General features: G+C 39.1%; 1 protein-coding gene and 1 long non-coding RNA gene across 2 annotated transcripts; both read left to right on the forward strand.

The window, feature by feature from the left end:
* Positions 1-3,829: 3,829 nt before the first annotated feature.
* On the forward strand, positions 3,830-7,349 carry LOC138191656 (potassium voltage-gated channel subfamily V member 2-like). Its single transcript, XM_069138574.1, has 2 exons — positions 3,830-5,164; positions 7,083-7,349. The coding sequence occupies exons 1-2, from the start codon at positions 3,830-3,832 to the stop codon at positions 7,347-7,349; spliced, it is 1,602 nt and encodes a 533-aa protein (XP_068994675.1).
* Positions 7,350-9,026: 1,677 nt separating this feature from the next.
* On the forward strand, positions 9,027-11,463 carry LOC138192006 (uncharacterized). Its single transcript, XR_011177766.1, has 4 exons — positions 9,027-9,139; positions 9,788-9,842; positions 10,710-10,808; positions 10,937-11,463. It is a non-coding gene; the product is annotated as an uncharacterized lncRNA (long non-coding RNA).
* Positions 11,464-12,632: the final 1,169 nt, after the last annotated feature.

A 12,632-nucleotide genomic window follows, 5' to 3' on the forward strand; every position in this document is an offset into this window, starting at 1 on the left:
ACTTCCGGTTGTTGTTTTCAAAATAAAAGAAGGTGATAGTTTCACGTGAGAATTTTTTTTTTTTTTTATGAATGTAAAAAAAAAAAAAAAGATAAAACAAGGTTTGTTTCTTTTTACAAGTGTATTTCTTTCACTGTGCTGCTTCAATACGAAGGTAAAAAAAAAAAAGAAAAAAAAAAAGCTGCAGTCCCAACACAATGAACTATAAAATACACGCATTCTCCCAAATTTAAGAGTATATACACCTTGGAAAACCGTGTTTGTCCTCGAGGCAATAAAAGCGACGTCTTTGCCAGCCCAATGCGACCACCTCATCTATCATCTTACTTTAACATGAGCAGTTTCCCTGTTTTAAGCCCTCGCTCCAATCCAGAAAAGGTTTGTCTTGATATCAGTAAATCACGCTTTTATTTTAGCACATTAATAATCTCTGCTCTTATTCTAGTGTTACTAACTTGACGGATCTCTCAGTGCTGTCAGGCCCTACTGTAGAGCACCTCTGTAGTTTTGTTGACACTGTACAGTGATAATAAGTCTGATTTGAATGTGTTTATAAATGTTCCCCCTGAAGTCACGTTTCAAATGTGATGCATTGACTTTTTAATAAAATGTTTAGAAATAAAATACTACATGTAGATGATATTTAATTGGAATTTCAAACACAATTTTTCATAAAATATTACACAAAAACAATCCATGGTAATACATTTGTTCCTCAAATTGCACATTTGCTCAAGAACTGTACTTAAGTACATTTTTGAGGTACTTGTACTTTACTTGAGTATTTCCATTTGATGCTACTTCATACTTCTCCTCCACTACGTTTAGGCTATATTTTGCGTTTCAGATGAAGATATATGTATATAAAGTCGTGTAAACTAGCTCCACCGGCAGCAGCTATAACAGTAACATGCTGCTTACACACTAATGCTTCACTCCTGATAATCTAATGATGTCATATATGATAATATATCAGTCAAAGGGACAAAACCAGGACTTTTACTTGAATACTTTAACTACACTTTTCCGCAAATACTTATGTCGTTAAAATTTTCAACGTAACTTTTCGATTTTCCTTGTCGTGGAATATTTTTACATGGCTGTATTGGTACTTTTAAATAAGTAAAGGATCACCACTTGTGACAAAAAGAGAATTCAAATCCTGGAAACCAAAAGGCTCCACTGTTCGAAAGACTCTTTAGCACAAGAAATGCTCTTGCCCTATCATAAGTGAGGCAGTTGACCATAAGGTAAAACCAAAGGCCAGGCTCTTCACTCAGGCTTAATGTGTTATCAATAATCTTTCTCATTCGGGGAAAGAAACAGGTGTCTATCTTTAGTTATCTACTATAATCTAAAAAACTCAGTTTTTGCTTAATCTTTGAGAATATATAGTAGTGTAGTATAGTCATTACTTCTAACTGTATGCTATATTTTACATGATTGATCAACTGACCACTTCTGGTGGCAAAGACAGTTTTCACCTGAAGGTGAAGTGTGCAAATTTGTGTTTTGATTGAATCTACTGTAACGTTTAACACCTAAAACATGGTTATGAATTATGATCAACTGAAAGGTACAGTATATTTTTTGATTTCCCATGTTGCAACCTTTTGTTCTGCACATCATTAACAAAGCAGTGTAAAGTGGGACATTAAACACTTTTGTGGTTTAATGGTAAAGTACAGTGCTGCAAACTTCTATTGAGTTTGCAGGTTAATTTGTGAAAACGTCTATAATATTTGTAAAAAGCCATGCGGTCGCCCATGCCTCCTGATTTTGAGCTGACCCTGTATGTGTGTAATCATGTCAGCAGGTCAAACACCAACATCTACTGTAACTGAACAATCTGTTTGGATTCTCCAGCTGTCAATATCAAGAAATGTGTATGAGAGGCAGCTTTATAAACCAACAGGAAGGATTACAACCTTCATTCTTGTGTTACTAAGCAGCTTTCAAAGGACTTTATTAAATTTGATCCGTAAATCTTGCAGACATTTGTTCGGAAACCACAGACCTTGAGAGCAGATAATATTAATCCCTATAATATGCAACTCTAGAGATTCATCCTTTGATGTTTTGTTTTACAATCCTGCTTCAGAAACTATTCCTGGATCAATACGGGAAAAAGGGTGAATTTACTTCTTTTTCCTGCCTTATAATAATTATAATACGACTTACAGTGTATGAGCCCACAGAGATGCAGTTTTGTAATACAGTTTGTGCAACATTATATTTTAAAGAATGCATAATTTGTAAATTATCAAACTAAATTAGAATTCATAGCAAGAGTCACTGTGGTCAAATTTGCAGGATAATGAGACTGAATGTTTCTTTACTTTCCAGGATGCACTCGAGTTAGTTGCTTGTTTTACTTCCATCACATGAAATCTTCGTCTATGACTTTTTCAAAATGTGTTCATAGTGTAACAATGGCACAAGTTCAAAATCGGGTAGATTGCAGATCATATTAAAGGAAAAAAAAAGATGGAGCAGGACATCGAGGAAATTAATTTACTGAAACTGCATTTTATTGTTATTGAATTCAGCTTTTGTTCTCCAAGAAGAGGATTGTATATCAGATTGTAAATATTGCACATCATTCAGTGTATCATATTATATATAATAAAAATATGAATGTGACCCAACTGTTTACATGACACCTCCAGTTCAGCTCTCATTGTACCGACACACTGCACTCACACTTGCAGCTTACATTAAGTCTTGTAACTATTTAAATGTAACTGCTTCAAAGGCTTAAATCCTTAATTGTTTGAACTAATCAGTGCTGGCTAGCACCAGGAAGGAGTTACAAGATTTATATACTTTATGGTTCATGTCATCTGGTCAGTGGTCAGCATGTGCTGTTAATCAGCAGGGCAATAATCTGATATCCAATAAGAGGATTCAGTGACAAAATTGTGCTAGATACAGCTCTTCTTTTGTCTGATTAAAATCTCTCTGCCTGTTAGTTAACGTGTCGTGACATGTCGCAGCCTTACAGCTGATGCTTCTCTAAAAGTTCAGCATTTGAGCAAAACATTATTTCCCTGCTGCCATGACTCACTTCATGTCTGGAGGCTCCTGCACCCCCTCCCAATCAGGAAGTAGGCTAATGCTTAAAGCCTTTATCCTCTTTTATATATCCACCAGTCCTCCTTTGTTCCCCGTCACTAAGGGAATCTTAAAGCCCTGCAAAACAACAACCTACACGAACAATTTACAGCTAATTCATAAAAAACACCTTTTATAAAATGATATATGTGCTATGTATGATAGTTTTTTTTAGTAAGTTTAAAAAAAAAAATCAACGATCGTATGGGGTTGTAGCCTCGTTTTCTTAAGACAGCATAAAAGCAACAAAAGACACGCAATAGTATTTTCCAATCACACAGCCTTCCAATGCGACTTCTTGAGTAATCAGTAGGGATTTCCAAAAGATTAATGCTTTGACACAGTAACTATTCATAAATAATGTGACAAAAAAAACCCTTATATTTATATTTTTTATGTTGCCTAAAATCTCCTTAAAATAACTCAAATCAGTTGTGAGAACCATTATATCATATTTTATAAAAGTGGGTGTATTCTTATCGGTCATTTGTTGAGACATGCCACACCGACAACGTCGTGTCAACCAGGCAGCTCAGAAGAGGATAATGGTATTTAGAAGTCCTGTAAGCACGCGGATCCTCTCAGTCAGCAACATTAACGGGGCCATGAGGCATCCTCTCCGTGTCCCCACGCTTAAGCAAAGGAGGTATTAGATGGCAGTAATGCTGGCCGCTCTGAGCTCTCTGTCTGCCGTGTAGTACGGGGGGGGATCGACATGGGGAGCACCAGGAAGGTGGCCGACTTGTGGAACCGGAGGCAGAGTCTCTTCCCCAATTACAAAGTCACGGATTCAGATTTTAATCGAAGACCCTCTGAGATTGTTTACCCACTAGCCAAGGAAAGCTGCGTGAAGACATGGAACTCCATGCATGAGCTGAGCAGGGACATCTACGACATCTACGCCGAGTATGACAATGAAGAAGAAGACAACGTCCCGTACAGCTCTTCCAGGCAGACTTCGCCCGCCAAGAAGAACTACATGATCAACATCAATGTTGGCGGGAAAACCTACCAGATAGCCTACAAGACGGCTGCCAAGTACCCCAAGACCAGAATAGGACGACTGGCCACCTACACGGACCACAACATGAAGCTGGACCTGTGTGACGACTACACCGTGACCAACAACGAGTACTTCTTCGACAGGGACCCGGATGTTTTCCACAGCATCTTCAACTTCTACCGGACGGGCGTGCTGTGGATCAAGGACGAGTTGTGTCCCCGAAACTTCCTGGAGGAGATCAACTACTGGGGCGTGAGGATCAAGAACACCCACCGCTGCTGCCGTATCTCCTTCGAGGAGAGGCAGGATGATCTGAACGAGCAGCTGAAGATCCAGAGGGAGCTGGAGGCCGAGGTGGAGATAGAGGAGAACGAGGAGCTGTTCCATGACATGTTCATGGGCCAGTATCGCCGAGCTATCTGGAACTTTATGGAAATGCCGTTCTCGTCTGTCAAGGCCAAGTTGATGGCTCTGGCCTCCAGTCTGTTTGTCCTGCTCTCCCTGGTGGCCATGTGCCTCAACACAGTGGAGGAGATGCAGTACAAAACTCCTGCAGGTCAGCTCAGTGGAAAGACCTACTGGGAATATGTGGAGTCCATTTGCATCGCCTTCTTCGCCATGGAGTACCTGCTGCGTCTGATATCCACGCCTGACCTCAGGTCCTTCAGCAGGAGCGTGCTCAACACTGTGGACCTGATCGCCATCCTGCCTCAGTACCTGCAGGCTATCCTGGAGTTTTTCGACAATGAGGACAACTACGTAAAGCACGAGGCCGACATGCAGGCGGTGGGGCAGGTGGGGAAGTTGGGGCAGGTGTTGAGGATCATGAGACTGATGCGGATCTTTCGCATCTTAAAGCTGGCGCGTCACTCCACAGGTCTGCGAGCGTTCGGCTTCACTCTGCGTCAGTGCTACCAGCAAGTGGGCTGCCTCTTCCTCTTCATCGCCATGGGCATCTTCAGCTTCTCCGCCATGGTCTACACTGTGGAGCACGACATGCCGCACACAAACTTCACCAGTATTCCTCATGCGTGGTGGTGGGCAGCGGTAAGTGCATCTTTGTACAGTTTGAAAGAACAGCAGGAACGACTTAAATCTACACAGGAAGAGAATTAAGAGCAACCTTAAAAGTCTTCAAATTTGAAAGTTTTTATGGGATAACTTAAGTAATAAACTGAAGTAACCTATTTCTAGTGAATAAAGTGAAGTTCTTTGTCTTTACTCTAATTGAGTAAGGTTATTCGATTCCACTGCAGCACTACCTGACTCGCAAAACACCACCAGGTCAGCTTTGCTTCAGAATGTGTCTCCTTATTGTTTAGTAGGTGTGACTTGTGTGGTCAATGGGAAACTTATCAGTTTTAAAAGGTGGAACAACCTAAAATCGAATCATTTCAGTTTTTCTACTCAAACTGTGAACACAAACCTTCGATTCACTGAGTCGGCTTTTTGCCATAAATAAACCCATCAACAGATCCTTCCCCTTCTGCTCAGAGCGGGAATCTTACATCTAATCCAGGGCAAGGAAACGATAATCCTCTGAATGATAGTGATTGTGATGGTGAGGGGAACCGTAAGCGTTGCCCACCGCTCCCAGCTCCCGTTGTATTCATAAGAACAGAAGTGAGGCCCTGAACCACCCACCCCTGAGTCAGGTTTTTCTACAGTCTATCAGCAGGATACCGCTTAAAAATTTGGAAATGTAGCCCACAGACGAGGGACATCCTGAGTTACATTGGGGTTTTTTCAAACTTTAGCCACTGAGTTTGTGCCAGTGGACGCAGCCTCTCACTAAAAGTCCCCCGAGTAGATTCACATAACAGCCTATCAGCCTATGTGGTCCTATCAGCAGGAAGGAGAAGCAGGAAACGACACCGTTCCAGGAATGTTTTCACTGGGAAGATTTTCTCTGTGACTTTGGTTGTTGTTATCAAAATGTTCTTCATGAAGATATGGATAATGTTCTCTAAAAAAAAATATTTTAGGAATGTAACTATGAAACATTTGTCTAATGTTTTTAGAGCATGTTATCCTACACTAAAATAATAGCATTCTGGGAACATTAAAAAAAAAAACATGCTACTGAAAACATTTGAAGAATTAGGGCATAATGTTCTGACAATGTTGTGAAGCATAAAATATTTTATAATGTTTTTATAGATTATTATCCTACCTTAAAGAAGGACTCTCTGAGAACACAAAAATAAAACAGCTTGCTGCTAATAACATCACCAGAACAGTGCATTATTTTTTCAGAACTTTTTTCTAGCTGTAAGGACTATGGGGGGAGGCTGATGACCACTACAGTGGTGACTGGCGGCCTCAGTGCTGCCATAACAGGCAAAAATGCAATGTAGAAGTACAACATGTGCATCTCCTGATGGGAAACAGACAGAAGAAACAGCTTAGTAAAGAAACAGAATAATTTTGGTGAAAGAGTAGATCTTAATATGTGCCATGTAGAAAAAAATACACTTGCTTTGAATTGAACATAAAAAGTAATTTGTATTTGGGCTGCTGAATTAGATTTAGTACTATTATACCTATATTTTACAACACTAACTGGGAGATATGGAGGCCTTGATAAATGTCTGGTGTCCCACAAAATAGATTTAAACCATGATAAGGCTGACATCAACTTTAAAGGATGATGGAAACACTATTAATCAGCAATTTAGAAGAGTTTTCTGGTTGAAGTCTGTTTGTGCTTTTACTGTGTCCATGGTTACTGTGTCCATGGTTGTGGTTGCTTTTATCTCGAAGTAAATGTTAGTTCTGGTAGAGCCGGAGGACACAGTCCACCATCTATCTGCAATGTTTTCAGTTTTCAGTTTATCATACTCTCTGTATCAGATGAATTTTCCGACCAATGACTGCACAGTTCATTTTAATGGGGCATCTGCTGCTTAGGGTTGTAACCCGTGTTCCTCCATCACCACTGACCGTTCTCCTCACTCCCCTGCAGGTCAGCATCTCCACTGTGGGCTACGGAGACATCTACCCAGAGACCATACTGGGTCGCATCTTCGCTTTCATCTGCATCGCTTTTGGAATTATCCTCAACGGCCTGCCCATATCCATCCTCTTCAACAAGTTCTCGGACTATTACTCTAAACTCAAGTCCAATCAGTACACGGCCTGCCTGAAGAAACGAGGGAGAGTGAGATTTGCCAAGAGGACAGTGAAACAGCTCAGCCACTGCTTTGGAACCCGGCAATATCATTCACACTGATTTTTTTTTTTTTTTGTGCTGCACACTGCATACAAATAAAGGAGGAATTTTGGGCCCTAAATGTGTAAAAATGATACACAACACAAAGCCATATTTGCAGTTGATGTGATGGTGCAGTTGCACAAACATAGCAGCTCATGGTTGAATATTTCTCTCAATAAAAGTATCGCATGGCTTCAGTGAAGTTGGAACAAGTATACAATGAATATGTTTACGTGGCGTGGAAAGATTTTGATTTATTTTTTTTGTAATTTAAAATCACACTAATTCTTTTAAAGAAAAAAATATGTTCAAAATGCAATCCTTCTGATTCTGATTCCCGAAGTGAAACTCAGCAACATTAACAACTGTTCGGGTGAAGAGGTTAAACTTTACTGGCTGAACGTTAACGTTGCATCAGTAGCAGCTCTCAGCGCATTTAGGTCTTATTTTCTGTAATCTAAAGTGCAACTCTATGACGTGTAGGATGACGTACTTTTCAGAGGCAGCTGAACCACTAATTAGCATAAACAAATATTTCCTTCTAATTGCTGCTGCAATGTTTTGAATCTGTGTTCACAGCTGGAGATCTTCGAGGGTAAATCTTCCAAATACTGGTGCTGCTTTTAATGTTTTTGCAACGTTCAATAGTTTTGCCAACAATGTCTGCAGTGTGATTTATTTTTGCTACTCTTGCAACGAAGTGTCAGGAATGCCGTCTCATGCCCTGTTTTCAATAAACACTTTTCTGCTTAAAAAAAAACTTGTCTCCTCATTGAGTAAATACAGATTCATGAGAACAGACGTGTTCACGGTGTTAATGTGGATCTCTACTGACCTCCTCAGGAGGACAATTGCTACAACAACATCTTTTTTTTTTTTTTTTTTTGACGTGCATTTGTTCACTAAATATAATATTCGTGCAATAAAAGAGAAACTCACTTCAGAGATATGAAGCCTTTTCTCACTGCTGGAAGTATTAACAAAGCACGATAATAGACATAACACTCCCTACAGCTCAGAAGTAATCACTAACTGTTGTTTACAATATGCTGTAAACTGTCATGCAATTGATTACCTTTACATCTGAATTAACACCTCTGTGACACAGTGTTAAAAGTAGTAGTATATAAAAATATATTATTTATTCCATTTAGCGAGACATAAAGTGGAGCATTAAGAGTACGAACTTCAAAAATCTAAAAGTTCCCAGTGGATCATGAGTCAAATTAACAAAAAAATATTATGGTTTACATAAAGGAATGGGGCATATGGACCCAACGTACAGTAGCTGCAATGTTTTATAAAGTAGACTAAGTAGTATGATGTGGGGAGAGACATTGAAGCTTTTCTACGTGGATAATATATTCTTTGAATGGGAAACCTATGCAGCTAAATAAACGCTATATGAGGATCTAAGAGAAAGCAAATATTTGTCTTCTCATTTGCAACTGAATAATTAACCTATTTATAAATATAATTGTTATATGGTCTATGTAAAAAAAACGTTTTTTTTTTTTTTTTTTTAATAAATTGGGAATTGTTATCAATATGGGCTACATTTAATTAAAAAAAAAAAAAGTAAACAGAATTTGTACACAGATCTCTAAATTGCCACTGAAAGGGACTTTTTGCTCCAGAAGGTGGCAGCATTTCAACAAAGAGAGTTTGAGCGGCAGTAAAAACGTCAGCGAAGAAGAAGACGTCTCTCTTCCCGGCGTCTCCTGCGGTGGTAAAGTCACCTCTGTTGTTAGCTGTTAGCCTGCAGTAAAACTATGGCTCCTCCGGTTGCAGTGTCTCCTTTGATCAAGGTTAGTGTTGACAAATATATTGTTAAAAAAAAAGGGGGTTTACTCGTGTTTTTATTGTAAAACGACCTCACCCTCGAAAGCAGCCGCGTCCATTAAAACGACGCAGCGCTTATTTGCTGCTTCTAAATGGAAAAGTCATCGGACTGAGGTTTTTTTTTTAAAAGTATATTTAAATATATAAATAAATAATATCGGACGATTCTGTTTTGGCCGAACTTCAGAGTGGGGCCACACGTCTCTGATAAACTTCACACCACTTCTGTCCTACGTGTAGTTTGTGCTCACGACTAAGATCTAAAATAAACTGCCGGCTTTATGAATGGAGTTCAGTCGGTTCAGACGTATCTTTGGACTGTAAATCCAGTCGCCTTGTTGCGACTCATGCGGCCACTTAGACACGTTATTCCTGTCGGGAATGTGTATCCAGCCAAAGAATCGACTTTACAATCCTGTTGTTTGGTTTATAAAGCGCTGAATGGGTTTAAGGGCCGTAATGCATTTCTGATCTGCTGCGACCTTTTTATGAATCGTCCCCCCCCCCCCCCCCCCCCTCCCTCCTCAGGTCGTCTGGGACTGTGAAACCCTTTGAAACGCCTTGTTGTTGAAATGTGCCGTTACAAATAAACTTGCCTTGCCTTTGTATTGCAGACAGCCCGGTATTCAGCTCTGATTGCTGGCATCATCTATGGCAAAAAGAGATATGGTGAGTGATACTGACACCAACCCACTTAAATCTATTAAATAGAGCAGAAAACAGACATCCCAAACACTAGAGATATATTTAGGGCTGCAAATAAGGATTATTTTCACTGTCAATTCAGTGTTTTTTTTCCCCAAGTTTGTGGGAGACCTATGCACACCTATTTGGCGTTTTAAATTTAGTTTTTCAATTAAAAATCTGCTGTTTTTGACCATTATTTTTAACATATCTGTTTATAAATGTTCCAAAATTATTGTCAGCAATAAACAAGACTCAAAACGTTTCGAATTAAAAACCTGCTAAAGGAGTTAATTACTCAATTTGATGCGCTTCACAATGATTTTGCTTAGATGCAATTAATGTCAACTATTTTTTTCATTTGAACAATAAGCTGTTTGGTTTTTCAAATATTAGAAAATTGTAAAAAAAAACAAAAAAAACATCAACCCCTATTTTCCAAATCCCGAAGTGTCATCACGGAGAACTAAAGGAACCAGAAAATATTCCATCTAAGAAGCGTGAATCAGAGAATTTTTGAATTATTTTCATTAAAGAATGACTCGAGATGATTAATCGATTATCATAATAATTTTGGGTTGATGAACTAACGGCACAACGGGGCAAACTAAATGACAAAGATTAAAGGTTAACAAATATGAATCGTTACTAAACTGCAGCAGTACTTTTACATAAGGAGGATGCTGCTAAGTTTAGATGTAGGAATAAATAAAAATGTTGCTCACTTGCTTGATGTTGTGCAATTTAGATAATATAACGAGACGCGCTTGAAGTTTCAGGCGCTAAAGAAATGTACTTTTTTAAAATCTTTGTAAAAAAAAATAAAGATATAAACCTCCTTTATTTGTCCAGATAACCTGAAGCCCATCGCAGCTGAAGAGAGGAGGATTGAGGAGGAGGAGAAAAAGGTCCGTGAGGAGCAGGAGCGCATTGCCAAGCAGCTAGCAGAAGGTAGATACTCCGTCTCCAGTCTGCGTATAAATACAGCTGTTGTTACTTCACACTATTATCTGCGTTGAGAATCACACTTGCTTTGAAAAAAAAAAAAATCTTAAATGTTTTTACTTTTCTCTTCCCAGCGAATGAAGATACCATTTTGAAGTAAAGCTCTGGAGCGCTGCGTGAGGATGTCCACGTCCATGTGCAATTTCCAACCTCTCCTCCCTTTTTCTGGAGTTACCGTGGCAACGTCCGGTCACGATCAGTCAAACGCTCCCGTCATGTGGCTGCGTTTTGCTCTTCCCTCGAACAATGCAACAGCCCCTCCGTGTTGCCAGATGTTAGTTACATAATATGAAATGAGGCTCTTTAACTCGGCATTGTAAAACTGCAAATACAACAAGTTATTAGGTTGATGTTTGTTATGAATTAATGTCATAAATACACAAGTACATGAGCGATGTAGTCTTTGTAGTCAGCAGCATGTGACCTCCTTCAGAAAATTACAATTATTACAGGAAAAAAATTTGTTCACAATAAAAGCAGAAATATTTAACTTGTATCTGTTAGATGATGTTCACTTGTTTCCTTTTTGGATCCCTGGTTCCAGTTACAATACCTACTTTAATTATTTTGTCCTTCAATTAAAAACAAAAAACATGACAAAGCTTGTTGTACTTATGTTTAAAATACACAAGTGTGAAGGTGTCACTAGATTTTCAAAAGGAAGCTGGGTAACTTAGTGAAATTGTGTCATTCTTCTAATTTTAAGTCTCTTAAATGAAAAAGTCATGTGATTGTGAAAAAAGGTTCATCCCATGGAAACTGTTGGCGACGCAAACATTTGATCCTCTTTGAAACAGTTCCTACAGGTAAAGGTGAAATCCTTGAACAACCCCACAACAAAAATAAGCTTTTGTCAGACACTTCTTGAACTTGAAAATAATGTATTATTCTTCAGTAAATAAAAGTAACCACAGCCTTGGTTTCAGACCTGTATTAGAACATTTTACATAACTGTCCAGCAGTCTCTTGACATTGACTTGGTAAAATGTTTTGCCCACTTTTCCAAGCAAAATTCTCTATTGCAAGACATGCAAACAAAATTTCAATGGGCTTCATATCTGGGCTTGGACTAGGCCTTTCCACAACCCTCCATTTCTTCTTTTTGAGCCATTTCTTGGTGGACTGCTTGAATTTGCAGCCCCGGACAAATTGATAGTCAGTTGAAATCTACACCACTGATCTCTCCCAACAATAACCTGCTCATATCCTCTTGTTATACAACTCACCCTGCTTGCACACAGCAGCCAGTACCCTGCCATGGCTCCAGTCCAGACATGTTCAACCTGTGCTCACCGACAGTTAAAGAAGCGTGTATCTGCATTAGGATCATTTAAACCGAGCTCTTCTTTTCAGATTAGAGATGCAGAGTTAACACTCTTGACATATTACAGGTCCTGTTGGGTTCAAGGATCTGGCAACGCTGAACAGCTCGGGACGTCAAAGCAAGCAGGCTTACCTAATATAACCAGGACAGTTTATTAGTAGACCGACAACAATGCCAGTGTAGACTACAAATACAGCCAGACTTGGTGGCACACCAGTCTTTAATTAGTTCCCGCCTCACTGTAAATAACAAAAATACCATCTGTGGACTGAAGGGAGGTTATAAAAGGGATTACAGTGATCTGCTTACATTTTATTTGTGGCACACAATCACAGATGAAGAAGAGAAAAATGCTTGAATACCACAGTGATAACAAATAACAAAAGCAAATGACATTTATCTGCTGCCAAAAAATATCTTAAAACGCCTGCTTCGGTATCTTTCTG

Source organism: Embiotoca jacksoni, unplaced genomic scaffold (assembly GCF_022577435.1).
Source record: "Embiotoca jacksoni isolate LCO1_2020_lvr unplaced genomic scaffold, fEmbJac1.0.p SCAF_8, whole genome shotgun sequence".
NCBI lineage: Eukaryota > Metazoa > Chordata > Actinopteri > Embiotocidae > Embiotoca > Embiotoca jacksoni.

Coding starts and splice junctions, on each gene's coding strand:
- LOC138191656 (XM_069138574.1), top strand. CDS start 3,830: ATGGGGAGCACCAGGAAGGTGGCCGACTTGTGGAACCGGAGGCAGAGT. Junction 5,165..7,082: donor ATGCGTGGTGGTGGGCAGCG/GTAAGTGCATCT, acceptor ACTCCCCTGCAG/GTCAGCATCTCCACTGTGGG.